Here is a 16,940-nt window from a genome sequence, read left to right as displayed (position 1 = left end):
GATCACTCCCCATCTGAAAGGGTCAACACAGAAGATGGGGCTAAGTATATATACAACCTACATTTTACTGCTTGATCTCCTTTAATATAAGCAACTATACCACATGTTTTTTATTAACAAATGATCTGTTAATAGCCTGGATGAATTATGTTTACAGTCCCCAATTATTTTTTTCTTTATTAGAAAGCAAATGTCACATACTTCAGTTCTGTAAATGTCAAATGAGTTGTCGCAGACACAGTGCCTTTCCTTTCTCTAACTGCAATACTTTATATTGTTTCTAGTTTGAAGCCGACCGCCGGGCATTTATAATCACAATTAATTCATTTGGCACGGAACTTTCCAAAGAAGACCGCGCCAAGCTGTTTCCTCACTGTGGGAAATTGTACCCAGAAGGCCTGGCCCAGTTGGCGAGAGCTGATGACTACGAGCAGGTCAAAGCAGTAGCTGACTATTACCCAGTAAGTAAATGTTACCCTCTGGTCTTTTTTACTCCTCTTTTCAATCTGATGATTTGCAGCAGCTGAGGGTTAAATTTTATAACTGAACAGTGATGTGCAGTAACTTGCAGTAGGCTATCAGAGATTTGCTACGGTTTGTCTGAATCAGCATTTCTCAACCCTTTTTTTTCCAGTAGCGGCACCCTTTAAAAGTATGCAAAATCTAGAGGCACCCCAGCCTAAAATGTAAGTAACATAAATGTTACTTATCATTGGAAAACCTGAGCCTGGGATAATGCACACAGCCACCTTGATGAAATTAACTTAATATTAGAGGATCCCCATCACATCAGAGTCCCTTCAATTCACGTCAGAGGCCTCCTAAACATGATAGGCCCTCATCATAGAGTCGTCCCAATAGATCAAAGGCCCTCTATACATGAGTCTCCCACTCCATCAGAGCCCCTTAGTCACAGGGCCCCCCTTATCTCGGAGACCTCCCAATCACACAGTCCCCACTTAACATCAGAGCCCTGCCTATTGGCTCCAGCAGCAGGGCAGAGGGCAGGAGGTGGAGGAGCTCTAGAGATGGCACACTTCTGTCTTCCCCTGAATGCTGGGGGCAGCTCTCATGCTTCCTGCCCTAGATCAGAGCCATGCATTGCCGTGGTATGGGAGAGCCAGCCTTCATCACCATAGCAGGGAATGACGCCATTTGTCCTGCCCCTAGAGCTTTATTGGTTGTCATGGTACTGCCGGCTCACCCACATCATTGTGACTCATGACGCTGTGATCCACGGCAAACTGGGTCTCATGCTTGCAGCACTGCAGGATGCCGCTGCTATCTGGTTGAGGAAAACTGGACTAAATCATGTTAGTTTAAAGGTGAACTCTAAGAATTGACAGTGTTCTGTAGCAAAACAACTTGGTACCTGTATTTTGTTTTTGGGAAAACACTTTGTGAAAGTTTCAGAATCGGTTTTGATCCTTAAAGCTGAACTCCAGACAAATATAAAAGGCACAAATTATTGAAGCTCTGTAATCCTCATTACGTAAGTAAATGTTTTGTTTTTTTTTCCAATGGAAGCAGTATAAGTGCCTGAATTTGACTTTTTGTATCAGCCTCTTGCAGGCTACTGTACAGTTTTTATACAGCAGAGCCCATGGAAGAGGTAGTAGAAGCAGTGCAAGGGGCCAATAAAGTATACTCTAGTGCAAGTTTCATACTATTAGGAGGAGAGAGCAGAGTGACATAGAGGTGGCTCATCAGCGTCTCACTTCTCATTTTATTGTCCAGTCACAGGGTTGAGGTGGGGAGGAGACTTGTAAAAGAAAGTAAAACTGCATCAGAGAAAGATCAGGTCCCCTCCCTCGATATATAAAGGACTGAGCTGTGTAAAATCCCATTACCGGAAGGACAGAAATAGAAATCCTTTTGCAGGAAAAACTGCTAATTTATGTCTACAATATTTCATCTGTATATTGTCTGTGCATTTAGCTATTTGCCTGGAATTCAGCTTTAAGTGTCCTCTGAAAATTGTTGGAGGCACAAATGCTTCTGTGTGTGAGAACAACAGCAATGGAAAAGGGAAAAGTCCTGGAAGTCGCACTTCTCTGCAAAACCCGGTAAGAAGGTGAATGAAAGCCTCAGCCCAGATTTCACTTCACCCACGGAGCTTAGTTATCCCCATGACTAAGCTCCGTGGGCAGAGTGAAATCTGTTGGGGTCATGGCCTGGTTGGAGCCCGGGCGGAGGCTGTCATACACCTTCTTACCGGGTTTTGCAGAGTACGACTTCCAGGACTTTTCCCTTTTCCATTATAGAGCTGGAGTCTTGTATAGTCTAGAGCTGGAACAAGCTCTGTCCTTGCCTGCACCCCAAGAGGCTGCTACATAAGAGGACCCGGTGGAGCCTTGCGTGCCACCTGTTAATGTAGTCACAGTGTAAATGGGTCACAGTGAGCATAACAGTAACCATTGCAGACTGGGGGCTTTGGTCCAACAATGGACACTCCCAGCTGCAACAATTGCAGATGAATACAGGAGCTGGCAATTGAGCTTGTGCTTCACTAAAGATATGTCTGCTGTTTATTGCACCAGAATATGCTAATCCTGGAGGACATATATTAGCTCTGTCCAACAGCCAGGCAATGCTTAACAGGAGCAGTGAAACCGATTTATTATAATTGGGCTGATGTATTCATAAACTCCTCCCTCTGCTCTAAAGTAGCACTTCAGCAGAACAGACCTGACCTTGATCACCCTTGTCCTACTACTATAATAGTGGCCTTCAAAGTGTCAAATGTATAGGCCACAAATACTGTCTCTTTCTCTTTCTGCTATTTGTGTTTTTAAGAGAAATTGGCTAGCTAAAATCCCCGTAATCCCATCATTTTTATTTTCTCTTTTATTTTCTTTTAGGAGTATAAACTGCTGTTTGAAGGTGCAGGAAACAATCCTGGTGATAAAACCCTGGAGGACAGGTTCTTTGAACATGAGGTAAGTATATTCTGAGGAAAGCCATGTCTCTAGCCTGCCCCTCGGAGCGCACAGCTGTGCACATGCAGCATTGCGTCTATTGAGGTAGGCCCATTAGGTTTTGGCAAAGCCATGCTCAAACCTCTTTCTGATTCTTCATTAACTGCACAAAAACTGATGAGATCCAGATGAACATTTTAAGCTATTTCTGTGTTTGGCCCTCGAATCATGTCTCTTTTTACATATGGTTTTGTACTAAGAAAACTTTTTTTGGTCCTCACTTCATTTTATCACGGTATAAAATGATCCATCTGCAGCTTTGCTGACTGTGGCTTTTTTTCCCCCCTCCAAGTATTATGTGACGGTTCAAATCATTTGTAAGCAGTTTGTCTTTAACACCTGCAATGTATATAGGTCAGGAACCACTGTCAGACTCCTCCGGATTCGGGGCTATATATGCTTATTACCTCCCCTTTATGATTTAATCTCCACTCTGCTGTAGGCATGGGAACAGATTTAACACCTCTTTCCAGCAGGGTTTAATCAACGAAATGACTTTAGACAGGCTCAGGAGGTTCCTGTTATATTTATCAAGGAAACGTTCTTTAGCATCACTGATTACTATGTAAACACGGTTTAGTTTTGGTCATTGTTTTGTTGCCAGCTGTGCATTCTGTTAATCCGGTACATAATGCTTGTTGGTTTTTGTATGAGGTTATGTGTTTTCTCAAAGCTAGTACAGCTTGTTGTGCTCCATCAAAGATATCCATAGACTTATTTTCTTTTGTGAAGGACAATCAAATTCATGTTTTCATCCAGGATGAACTCCAATTGCTCAGTCCATGTTGGGTGAGCCTTCAGTAGGCATATTTGCTTTATTCTGAAACTAAGCCAATAAGAGATGTTTAAAAAAAACATGTATTTCAAACAATTGTTTGATTAGAAATGATTGGAACTCCCCAAAAAAATTATTTTGGCCATGATTGCCCCTTTTCTAGGAATATGAAGATTCAGTAATCCGAACAATCAATTAAGTCAGTTTCTCAAAGCATTCCTTAAACTAAAGCAATTATTATATTGAGTAATTTGGCCAGTGTAAGGGCCCAAGGGCTTTTGTGACATCCTTTTCCATTAAGGTTTTTCCTCCAGAATGAAGCCTGACTCATATTGGGTCTACGGGCCAGCAGATGTAAACAGATGTGTAACTGTTTACATCCTTTTACCTCCAATCTGTCATGTTTAGATTAAAAAAATCAGAAAATTTCACAAACTTTTTTCTTTTTTTTTTTTTTGGATCTAGATCTAGACAGTAAAGCACCATTTACATCTGCCTGCCATAGATTAACATTGAGCTTCTGTCCAGATCCTCTGTTCAGATATTGAGTCAGCCACTGAATGCTTTACAGATCCAGAGGAGCCACAGTGCACCCATCTGGTGGAAACCCATCCCACCCCTTAGGCTTTCTGCTGTTTTTTAGGGAGCCTGCTTTGGTGCATACAGTCCGGTTCCCACCTAAGGAGTTAATACACTAAGCTCTAGCTGCAACACAGTTATTCACACATTTGGTGGCAGGATGGGAGAACTAAGCCAGTTTTTAAATTTGGCTCTTCTGTATGAGTCCCCTCCATGGTGGACATCCTGCAAATGTGTGCTCCATTTTCTCTGAACGCATGGAGACCTCATTGGGACTTTGTTGCCAGAAGAAACTCCTCTCCTGATCTGGAACTTGGGGCTTGGACATAACTTCACATTCCAGCCCTAACTATCGTGTACATCCTAGGGGCAGAAAACTGGCAGGCAGTCCTCAGTCATTAATGTCTGGACTCCACAGAATAGTCTCTTTACCTTAAGGAGTTTTAAGATCTTTGTTGCAGGTGGGGAACACTCGATGCAGTTGTGAACTGAGCCGGTTTATCTCCTGAACCAGGGGTGCTTTAGCCCTCACAATAAATGCTTTGGTCATTATGTAGTTCAGCCACTAGTTCAACCTGATCTATGTCTTTCCTTGCCTATTTTACATGATTGAAATTGGAAACATTCTGGTGATTTTCATCACACCAAACTAGCTCAGAAAGATGTGTTAGACAGACTCTCTGCTGGCTCTCCCAGATCATTTACAGTGCATCCGGAAAGTATTCACAGCGCTTCACTTTTTCCACATTTGTTTATTACAGCCTTATTCCAAAATGAATTAAATTTATAATTTCTCTTTCGTTCATTGACGAACACAGCTCCTGATATTCTTGACCATTGGGTTATACTGCCCCCTTCAGGAATAGGACACTAGGCAGAAAAAGAACTTGACTACGCCCATGGGCAGTCCCAGGAGGTATACTCCCCCTCTCTTCTATAGGTACTATATCCCAGCAAGGACCTAGTTCCTTGCTGGGATCTTTGGTCCTAGAGATAGATTTTTCTATTTTTTCCTGCCAGTTCTACAATCGACTGCTGGACTGGGCGACGGGTTGGATAATCAAGATCTAGTGGTCACCCCAGTCTGGCCAGCGAGCATGTGCAGACCTCAGCTCCATGCTAGGTTGGCCGTGACATATCCCCTCTGGACGGGGGCTGGCCAGTGAGGTAAACGTCTGTCGTTCGTATACGACTGGGTTTAGGCACACGTTGGAGTGTTCTTCCTGGCCGACAGCCCCCCCATTTAGGTGGCGAGGGGTTCTGTCTGGAGCAGTGCCCGTCTGGTTCCTGGCGTGGTGAGTAACTGTCCCCCCTCTCCCCCTGAGGGTTTTGGGGTGGACGTGGGCCCCTCCTTGGGACGGTCGGACCCCTGTGTTCCCCCCCCCCTCCTATTAGGTACCTTGTGTCTGGTGGTCCTGTGGGTCATCTACCCCCCTCCACCTGTACTTGGGGTTATTTGGTCATTTGGCCTACCTTCTGGGGCTGGGACAGGGTGCTGCACTGGCGATGAGGGGGGGGGGGGGAGGTGCGCTGCTGGCAAACAGGCGATCGGCTTGAGGCGGGGGGGGGGATGTGCCTTGCCTGGGATCCCTCCTGGGTTTTGTTGTAGCCTATATTCTGTATAGGCTGACGGCCATGTTTCTGTAGCCGTGGTGGCCATTTTACATTAGTCTGATATTGAAATCAATGGTGGCCATTATTGTGGAGCCTTCCTTCAGCTATAGCAGCCCCTCATGGTGCTGACTCCTGGGCCTCTTTCCTTCCTGGACGCCACACATGAAATACTTTGATCCTGGTGCTGCCGGTGACTGCCTGGTTGGGGTGGTGAGCCTGGTGAGGTCCTTTCCCTCTCTCTGCTGCAGGTTTGGGGGGTGCTCTGTGTCTGGCAACCGTGTGGTGTTACCAGCACGGTGGGGGTGTCCCTTAGCAGTGTTTTTTTTTTTTTTTTTTTTGTGGGGTACCATTATTCCTTATGAAGTCTTTGGAGCACATTTCCCCACCTGACCCCCTCTCAGAGCCGCGGGCCCCTCCAGGCCCCAACCATCCATTGATGCACTGACGGTGGTCCTTAAGTCCTTTGTGTCCCAGGTGGAGGTGGCTTTTTGGCGGCGGGGTAGTAAAAAGCACCCTCCCCCGCCTTCCCCTCCTTCATCTGTCTCCTTAGATGCTGAATCTTATCTGGCCACCGCGGACGGCGCCCGACTTGAGGGGTCTGCGCCCACGTGCCCTAAGTCATGTAGCCGCGCATGAAAAGGCACTGGTGAATACACTGATTATGTCTGTGCGTGAGACTTTTAAAATGGAGGACGCAGCTGAAACTGAAGCAGAGGAACAGGTTCCCTTTGGCACTCACAAGCCGCCTAGAGGGGAGAAAGTGTTTTAGTTTCCTTCCTTTTTTGACAGATTTGTCGCAAAAGAGTGATCCCTAAGTGATTTGCAATGAGGTACCCCTATGAAGAGGTCCCTCCCTAAGAAGTGTCCTGTTCCACCGGTGGTGGATCCCCCGATTTTCAGGTTGAATAAGGCAACCATGATTCAGGTAGAAGAATCACCGTCTTTTAAAGATCTGGCTGATGGAAAGGCAGAGGCTGTGGCCCACAGTATGTTCACAGTTTCTGACCCGGTGTACTGCCGAAAACTCCAACCTGCCGAAATCTCCAACCACGTTATTTCCGGTGAGTGTACACTGGGAATAATTGGAAATTTCGAGCACTTGGTGTTTTCACACAACACCGGCAGCCTATACACCCGAGTACATGGTATAATTAGTGCAGATTCTTACTCCGCCCGATAGTTGTCGCCGCTTTTTTGTCGGTAGTTGTCGCTGATTTTCGACTTACCGTAAAAGCTATTTCTCTGATGTTTGATGACACAGCACCCACCCCTCTATGGAGTTGTAATACGTCTGACACTACTTGTAACAAAACTGAGTACCTATATGAGAGAGGGGGAGTATACCTCCTGGGACTGCCCATGGGCATAGTCAAGTTATTTTTCTGCCTAGTGTCCTACTCCTGTAGGGGGCTGCATAACCCAATGGTCAAGAAGATCACGAGCTGTGTCCGTCAATTAACATCAGAGAGAGAAATGGATTTTACAGTAAGTAAAAAATCCCAATTTTTTCCTCAAAATTCTACATACAATACCCCATAATGACAACGTTATAGACGTTTGTTTGAAATCTTTGCATATTTATTAAAAATAAAAAATAAACAAAAATCACATGTACATAAGTTTTCACAGCGTTTGCTCAATACTTTGTTGAAGTACCCTTGGCATCAATTACAGCTTCTAGACTTTTGGAGTATGATGCTACAACCTTGGCACACCTATTTTTGGGCAGTTTCTCCCATTCTTCCTTGCAGCAGTGTTAATTTTGGCAGCAAATTTCAATTTAGTTTTAGTCTTAGTCTTAGGACTAAAATGGCATTTTAGTTTTAGTCCCATTTTAGTCTTCTGCAAGTGTTTTAGTTTTAGTCGTATTTAGTCGACTAAAACTCCAGTATATTTTAGTCGACTAAAACGCCCTACATTTTAGTTGACTAAAACTCATTTTCTCTTACGTCCTCCGACAGTCGCCGCCCACTTCATATTCATCACCAATGGGGTTATGTCCTTTATTCCGTAGGAGTAGCTAGGCAATAGAATATGTTAATACAAAGATTTTTAACATATCCCACCCCCAGGGGGTGGTCCCCTCAGTACATAACCCTCCACTTCCTGTATCCAACTCAGTTTCAATGTCTAGCTTGTCAGGAGTGGCTGCATGTCTCTATGCTAGGGCTTTTGTCTCAGCCTTTCTTTTCTTTTGATTTTATTTGAGTTTTTTTTCTCTTTCTTTACTTAGCTGTTATTTTTACCAGCATTAGTTTAGTTCTTCTGCTGAGGAGGATCATGCGGGTTGCGTCTCGGGCTGACCCCCCTGGTCGCAGGTTGTGGGTCAGTGGTTTCTCAGCCCGCCATCGAGCGTTCAGTCAGGTACCGCTCCTGAAGTTTCTGAACGACCCATCCCTGTTCGGTGCAGGGATGCTATGGTGAGGTGGCTACCTCACTGGACGCTGTGCGGTTTCTCAACCCACCATTGCTGCGTCCTGGATGCGACTCTCCCTGTCTCATGTACAGCGGCTTGTTCGCCTGTGCGGGTTCCCCACGCCACCTATGAGGTAAGTGTAAATCTATGTGGGGACCTGTCTGTCTGAGGGCTGTCAGTCTGGGACTGTGTTACCCTGCCTCTGTCACACTGTAAATGTTCCCTATCTCTCTGGTGCATGCTGTGGGCTGCAAGGAGGGGGGCTGTGCTGCACTTCTGTGTCAGACTGGATCTGTGTGTCAGACTGTGTGCTGTATAACATGCATGTATCGTGTTGGGGCACATTTCTAAGACCGCTGCGGCGGTCCGCCATGTTTACTGTGCATTTCACTGTGTGAGGGAGCGGAGTTTTCGGCGCCAAACGACGCCATTTTGTCAGCGCTCGCTCCGGCCGCATGGTAACACTGCTGGCGGCCATTTTCTTGTAGCCTTGCATAGGCTTACACAGAAGCGCCCTGTATTGCATCACATCCCTGGGCGCACCGATCGGAGCAGCAGCAGCAGCATTGGACCTTACAGGTTTTATTTATCTCTGTGTCATTACCTAGGTTTAGCCTTTTCTCCCTGTGGGGGTCTCATATTGGGCTAAGTGTGTGTGTGCGGTGGGCAGCGCTCGCCGCGCTTGTTGTGGGGGCTGTTAACCCTTTCTTTTCCGATCTGCTCTGGGGGCAATGGAAAGCAAAATTCCTGCCACCTTGGTGGGCTCACAAGGGACTGCTGTCTCTCCTCCCCCCCCCCCTCCAGGGGGGGGTTTTGGCTGCGTTTGTGGCTAATCTTGCTGCTCAGGTGCACCTGCTGGTGGCTGCTCAATCCACACATGACCCAGAGTTTTAATTTCCTCTGGTTCAGAGGAGGATGGTGATGGGGCTGCTGTGGCTGGGGTCTCCCTATCGGGGTCCCGTTCCTCCCTGGACCTTGTAGGGTCAGAGGTGGAGGCTGAGGTAGAGGGGGTTGATAATTCTTCCCCTGGCTCGTCTGAAGAGCTTGCACTCATGGATGTATTGGTTGCTTCTATCAAGCAAACACTGCGTTTAGAGGATGAACAATGTCCCGCTGCTGCCTTGGTGGCTTATGGGACGCAGAAAAGGCGCAAAATGTCGCAGGTGTTTCCCTGCACTGATGTTTTTAACGCGCTGTGAATGAACATTGGCGTAATATACGCAAACCTTTTGCTGTACCGAGTAGGTTTAAGCTACGCTATCCTTTTACGACCGCTACTGATGAGCGTTGGTGTGTCCCCCCTCCGGTGGACCACGCGATAGCAGTTTTGAACAAGTCCACTGCGATTCCTGCTGAAGACACCCCGGTGTTCCGGGATGCCACGGACAAGAGGATGGAGTCCCTTGCCCGTCATACCTATTCTATTATGGGTTCTATGTTTAAAGCCTTATTGCTTCACTTATGGCGGCCCAGGTGGTCGCGAGCTGGACGCAGGTGATTAGACGTGTCCTGGTGGCTGATTCTGCCCCCCAGGCGACTTGGGATATGGTGGATCAAATCCACCAGGGTGTCATGTATTTGTGTGATTCGGACCTGGATATGGTTCCGTTGGCTGCACGTGTACATGGTGTGGCGGTGTTGTCTCGCCGCCTGGTTTGGTTGAAGTGTTGGTCGGTGGCCAATCTTCGCGTAAGACCTTAGCTTCTCTGCCTTTTGGTGGTTCTCGCCTTCTTGGTGAATCCCTTGATGCCCTAATTTGGGGGTCACGGGTGGTAAGAGCACGCTCTTGCCTCGATCCCACAAGACTAAGACGGCTCCTGGTAAGAAGCATGTCTCCTTTCGGCCCCCTCAGGGGTCTTTTTTCGTGCCTTTCGGTCACACTATAGGGGCAAGCCGTCCAAAGATCGAGGCTAACACACCGGTTCCGCGGCCCACAACAGTGCGGCCTGAAGGGGCGCCCTCACCCGACTCAGGGGTGGGGGGACGCTTGCTCGGTTTTCGCTCAGCCATGGCTGTCCCGGGTTCGGGACAGGTGGGTTCAGAAAATCGTTCGATCTGGGTACAAGATCGAGTTTCTCTCTCGGCCGGAGAGCAGATTTTTTCCCTCAAATCTTCTGCTATCCCCGGAGCGTTTGCGGGACCTGCATCTAGCGGTGCAGAACCTGAGGGCTCAGGGAGTGGTGGTCCCGGTGCTTCATCGGGACAGATTTCGGGGGTTCTATTCCAATCTGTTCACCGTGCCCAGGACGGAGGGCAAGGTACGTCCGATTCTGGACTTGAAAGCTCTGATCCGCTTTGTGCGGGTGCGCAAGTTTCGCATGGAATCTCTGCGGTCGGTGGTGGCTGCCCTGATTCCGGGGGAGTTCATGGCCTCCATCAACTTGAAGGATGCGTATCTTCACATCCCGATTTTCGAGGGGCACCAGAGGTACCTTCGATTCGCCATAGCGGAAGATCATTCCCAGTTTGTGGCATTGCCTTTTGGCCTCGCCTCGACTCCGCGGGTGTTCACCAAGGTGCTGGCGCCTGTTCTGGCTTTGTTGAGAGCCCAGGGCATCTCGGTCCTGGGATATCTGGTGTCTGCGACCAGCCAGGGTCTGGAGGAGGATCTGTCCTTCACGTTACAGACTCTGCAGGAGTTTGGTTGGACGATCAATTTTCCAAAGTCGACATTGTGCCCATCGGTTCGGATTTCTTACCTGGGTATGATTCTGGACTCTGTCCAGGCGTAGGTCTTCCTGCCGGAAGAAAAACTCGCAGCTCTTCAGGAGGCAGTCAGGTCCCTCAGGGACGTTCCATCTTCGTCCTTTCGGACGTGCATGCGGTGTCTGGGATTGATGGTCTCGGCTTTCGAGGCGATTTCCCTTCGCCCAGTTTCACACGCGGGATCTCCAAGCGGAGATATTGTCCAGGTGGGACAGGCGTCCGCAGTCTCTGGATCTCCAGATGTCATTGAGTTCTCAGGCCAGAAGGGATCTTCTGTGGTGGCTTCTATCCCCCTCAGTATCGGGGGGCAAGTCTTTTCGTCCCCTTTCGTGGACGGTGATCGCCACGGACGCCAGCCTGTCGGGCTGGGGTGGTGTTCTGGGCGTTCTGTCCGCCCAGGGTGTTTGGTCGACGGAGGAATCCTCCCTTCCGATCAACGTTCTGGAACTGAGAGCGATACTCCTTTGTCTTCGTCGTTGGAACCCGGTTCGGGTGCAGACGGACAATGCCACGGCGGTGACTTACATCAATCACCAAGGGGGCACCAGGAGTGCCCGGGCGGCTCGAGAAGTGGCCGCGATTCTGTCTTGGGCCGAGACGCATGTTCCGGCAATATCGGCAGGTCACATTCCGGGGGTGAAAATTTGGCAGGCGGTTTTTTCTGAGCCGTCGAACCCTGGACCAGGGAGAATGGTCCTTTCACCCGGCTGTCTTCCAGATGTTGTGCGCGAGGTGGGGTCTTCCGGAGGTAGACCTGTTCGTGTCTCGTCTGAACTACAAAGTACCACGGTTCGTGGCAAGGAGTGCGATCCTCGGGCAGACGCGTCGGACGCGTTGGTTGCCCCGTGGCATCAGTACCATCTGATGTATGCGTTCCCGCCGATTCAATTGCTGTCCAGGTTCCTTCGCAGAACCGACCACGGTGATTCTTGTGGCACCGGACTGTCCTCGCCGGTCCTGGGACGCAGACCTCGTAAATCTGGCAATCGACGCCCCGTGGCGTCTGCCTTTTCGAGAAGATCTTCTGTCGCAAGGTGCGATCTTCCATCCTGCTTTACAGTCGCTGGCCTTGACGGCCTGGCGGTTAAAACCGAGGTCCTGAGGAACAGGGGTCTTTCCCCTGAGTTCATTCACACCTTAATAAATGCGAGGGAGTCTTCCTCGGAAGGTTTATTACCGTACTTGGAAGGCGTATTTTGCCTGGTGCGTATCCAGGGGTTTCTCTCCTGACACTTATTCGGTGTCTAGGGTGTTGCCCTTCCTTCAGACGGGTGTTGACCAGCGTCTGGCGCTGGCCACGATCAAGGGTCAGGTGTCTGCTTTGGCCGTTCTTTTTCGACGGCCTGTGGCATCTGATTCTTTGGTTAGCACTTTTGTGCGGGGGGTACGTCATCTGATCCCTCCTAGGAGGGAACCTCTTACCCCTTGGGACTTGAATCTAGTTCTATCAGTGTTGCAGCGTGCTCCTTTTGAAAGGTTCAGGGAGATCTCGCTGTCTTTGTTGTCCAGGAAGGTCGCCTTTTTGGTGGCTATCACCTTGACTCGACGAGTGTCGGGGCTGGCAGCCTTGTCCTACAAGTCTCCGTGTCTGGTTGTGCATTTGGACGAGGTGGTCTTGCGACCTAACCCTTCTTTTCTTCCAAAAAGGGTTTCGGACTTTCATCTCAATGTGGACATTGTCAAACCTTCGCTTTGCGCGAAGCCGAAGCATCCGACGGAGGTGTTGCTTCACTCCTTGGATGTTGTCCGGGCGATTAGAGTCTATTTCACATCGACTGAGTCTTCTCGCAAGTCGGATGCCTTGTTTGTCCTTCCGGGAGGTCCTCGGAAGGGCATGGCGGCGTCGGCTTCTACAATCGCCAAATGGATCAGACAGACCATTGATCAGGCCTATGCTTTGAGGGGAAAAATTCCCCCTGTACCTGTGAAGGCGCACTCTACCAGATCTCTGAGTACGTCTTGGGCCTGTCGTCATGGGGCCTCTGTGGCCCAGGTGTGTGAGGCGGCGACTTGGTCGACCGTACACACTTTCACGATATTCTACAGAGTAGATGTTCAGGCATCGGCTGATGATTCCTTTGGCCGCAAGGTTCTTAGTGCGGCAGTTCCCTAGAGCCCTTGTTACGGGTTCTTTGGCTTTTTGGGTTTTTTGTTTTTTCCCTGGGTTTTCTTGCTCCTGTTGAGCGAGTGTTTTGTTCTTATGCCCAACTGGTTTCCTTCCTTTGGTAAGGTTCCTTTCTCTGATGGGGAGACGGCGTTGCCTTGGGCGCGGCTGTGTTCTTCCCACCCCTCATGTTTACACTGCTTTGGGACTTCCCCATTGGTGATGAATATGAAGTGGGCGGCGACTGTCGGAGGACGTAAGAGAAAACGGAATTTTTGTAAAATCTTACCTGTAAAATTCCTTTCTCTGAGTCCTCCGACAGTCGCCGCCCCCGCCCCTCTTTTGGGGTTTTGATGTACTCTCTACTGCTATTCCACTAAAACTGAGTTGGATACAGGAAGTGGAGGGTTATGTACTGAGGGGACCACCCCCTGGGGGTGGGATATGTTAAAAATCTTTGTATTAACATATTCTATTGCCTAGCTACTCCTACGGAATAAAGGACATAACCCCATTGGTGATGAATATGAAGTGGGCGGCGACTGTCGGAGGACTCAGAGAAAGGAATTTTACAGGTAAGATTTTACAAAAATTCCGTTTTAGTCATCTATAATCAAATGGGTGTAGTTCAATTGTAATTTGTAATGCATTATTTAAGCATTTCTCTACAATTTCCAAACTCATTATATACTACTGCTGGTCCTGGAGTGAAAAATCTAATATGTTATTATTTATGCTTTGAGCATGCACCAGTGTTAATTTTTGGCAGCAAATTTCGATTTAGTTTTAGTTATAGTCTTTTGACTAAAATGCCATTTTAGTTTTAGTCGTATTTTAGTCTTAAGACTAAAATGCCATTTTAGTTTTAGTCGTATTTTAGTCACCTGAATTGTGTTAGTCGACGAAAACGTTTTAGTCTGTTTTAGTCGACGAAATTAACACTGCCTTGCAGGACCTCTTAAGCTACATCAGGTTGGATGGGAAGCATTGGTGCACGGCCATTTTCAGATCTCTGCAGAGATGTTATATCGGGTTCAAGTCTGGGCTCTGGCTGAGCAACTCAAGGACATTCACAGAGTTGTCCTATAGCCAATCCTTTGTTATCTTGGCTGTGTGCTTAGGTTCTTGTCCTGTGGGAAGATGAACCTTTGCCCCAATCTGAGGTCCATCTGGAGCAAGTTTTCATCAAGCATGTTTCTGTTCATTGCTGCATTCATCTCTCCTTCGATCCTGAGTAGTCTCCCAATTCCTGCCACTGAAAAACATCCCCACACCATGATGCTGCCATGACCATGCTTCACTGTAGAGATGGTATTGGCCAGGTGATGAGCGGTGCCTGGTTTCCTCCAGACATGATGCTTGCCATTTAGGCCAGAGAGTCCATTCTTTGTTTCATCAGACCAGATAATTTTTTTTCTCATGGTCCGAGAGTTCTCCAGATGCCTTTTGATAAATTTCAGGCTGGCCTTTTACTGCGGAGTGGCTTCTGTCTGGCCATTCTACCATACAGGCCTGATTGGTGGAGTGCTGCAGAGATGGTTGTTCTTCTGGAAGGTTCTCCTCTCTCCACAGAGAAACACTGGAGCTCTGTCAGAGTGACCATCGGGTTCTTGGTAACCGGTCTGACTAAAGCCCTTCTCCCCCGTTTGCTCAGTTTAGCCAGGCAGCCTGCTCTAGGATGAGTCCTGGTGGTTCCAAACTTCTTCTATTTATGGATGATGGACGCCACTTTGCTCATTGGGACCTTCAATACTGCAGAATTTTTTCTGTACCCTTCGCCAGATCTGAGCCTCGATACAATCCTGTCTGAGGTCTGCAGAGAATTCCTTTGACCTTATGGCTTGACATGTACTGTTAACTGTGGGACCTTATACAGACAGGTGTGTGCCTTTCCAAATCATGTCCAATCAACTGAATTTACCACAGGTGGACTCCAATCAAGTTTTAGAAACATCTCAAGGATGATCAGTAGAAATGGGTTGCACCTGAGCTCAATTTTGAATATCATGGCAAAGGCTGTAAATACTTATGTACATGTGATTTTTTTTTTTTTATAAATTTGCAAAGATTTCATACAAACTTCTTTTACAATGTCTTTAAGAGGTATTGTTTATAGAATTTTGAGGAACATAATGGATGTAATCCATTTTAAAATAAGGCTGTAAAATAACAAAATGTGGAAAAAGTAAAGCGATGTGAATACTTTCCGGATGCACTGTAGATCTCTCCCAAGGGATGGTTTGCTATCCTGCTTAACAGTCACTGTCTTTTCTTACTTGTCTGTTGGAGCCCAGGTCCTAAGAGACAGGGGCCTATCATATTTGGTCATCCCACTGCTCTTAGAAGCTAGGAAATTGACTTCTAGCCAAATCTACCCTTGCATTTGAAGACAAGGAAATTCTATCCAAAGAAGTTCTCCATTGGACAAATTCTGTCTTTCATCAGCCTAGTCTGGAACAGTGTTTAGGCTGAAGTATCATCAATGGTCAAACCTTGGCTTTAGTGGTTGTTTTTTAGAGACCACTTGCCTCTCTCTTTTTATTGGGGTCCTTTGTACAGGGTAACTCTCTCACATTGTTCCTCCTGTATGTTCCCCAAGGACTCTTGGGATCTTGCCTGGTTTTGTCGGTTCTTCATAAAACACCCCTTGAACCTATAAGGTCTTCTTTCTTGTTGCCATCACTTTAGCAAGGCAAATCTTCTGAGTTAGCGTCATAAAACTGTTCACAGAAGGGGTTTTTACCTTAATGCAGAAATTAAAGCGGTAGTATCCCGCTTTTTGACACTTTTACCTACAGGTAAGCCTATAATAAGGCTTACCTGTAGGTACAAATAATATCTCCTAAACCGGCATGGTTTAGGAGATATTTACAGTGCATGCTCTCGCGAGCGGCGCATGCGCTCTGATGGTCCGGGGGGACCTTCAATTAATTTGCCGGGAGCTTGCCGGAAAATCACTCCCGCGCGCATGCGCGGGTGTGACGTCATCGCGGCTCCGGCCAATCATCGCGCCAGAGCCGTCTCTTCCGTCCAATCACTGCGCCGGAGCCGCCAAACCCGGAAGAGACGGCGAGGGATCATGGCAGCGCCCGCAGCAATGTCTGGGGGTCCGTGTCGGGGCTTCGTTCTAAGGTAAGTTACACATAATGGGCTAGTATGCGATGCATACTAGCCCATTATGCCTTTGTCTTGCAGGTTTTTTTTTTTTTCTAGGGTTTACAACCGCTTTAAGGTGATCAACCTTCTACCTGTACAACCACTTGTCCAACATGTCTTATGTATGTAGTGTAATTGCAGACTTTCTTCATTTGAAATGAGCATGTCCAAACTAGACAGTTGTAGCATTGGATTTCTATATGTTAAGCTATAAGTGGTATAGTTAATGTACAGAGCAGAACATTTTTATCCTTCTCGTGAACTTGAGTCATTGCCAAAATCCTTACACACAATAAAATAGCAACCCGTCGTGCCAAGGGGGAAGTTGCCTTGCCAAGATTTTAGTGGCTTTGAACTGGTTTTTGCTAGTAAGTAGATATTGTGTCTTTCCATTAATTAAAGTGCTGACCGAGACCAGTCTTTATGCATAAAACATTTACAGGTTGATATGGTCCTGGAGTGTGTGCCAAATTTCAGTGCAATTAAACTGTGCAGTTGTATGCGATCAAAAACAAGATATAGGCTTAATGTTTGTGTTCCTTTAGTTAAAAAAAAAAAACAGAGAGCAAGATGTTTGAAGAAAGCTCTTGGAGTTGATGATGATAAATGTTT

The 16,940-nt window shown here is 47.4% G+C and overlaps 1 protein-coding gene across 1 annotated transcript in view; it reads left to right on the top strand.

Moving 5' to 3' along the window:
* The window catches only part of ATP6V0D1 (ATPase H+ transporting V0 subunit d1), a 163,126-nt gene that overhangs the window by 140,214 nt on the left and 5,972 nt on the right, over positions 1–16,940 (top strand). The window contains exons 6-7 of the mRNA XM_082270021.1: positions 285–461; positions 2,862–2,939. Of these exons, the coding sequence (XP_082126147.1) occupies positions 285–461; positions 2,862–2,939 (255 nt within the window). The remainder of the gene's footprint in view (positions 1–284; positions 462–2,861; positions 2,940–16,940) is intronic.

The sequence above is a fragment of the Pelophylax lessonae genome (assembly GCF_965119305.1).
Source record: "Pelophylax lessonae genome assembly, chromosome: 10".
Lineage (NCBI taxonomy): Eukaryota > Metazoa > Chordata > Amphibia > Anura > Ranidae > Pelophylax > Pelophylax lessonae.
The sequence above is the reverse complement of the archived record's forward strand: the minus strand, read 5'-3'. Positions and strand labels throughout refer to the sequence as shown.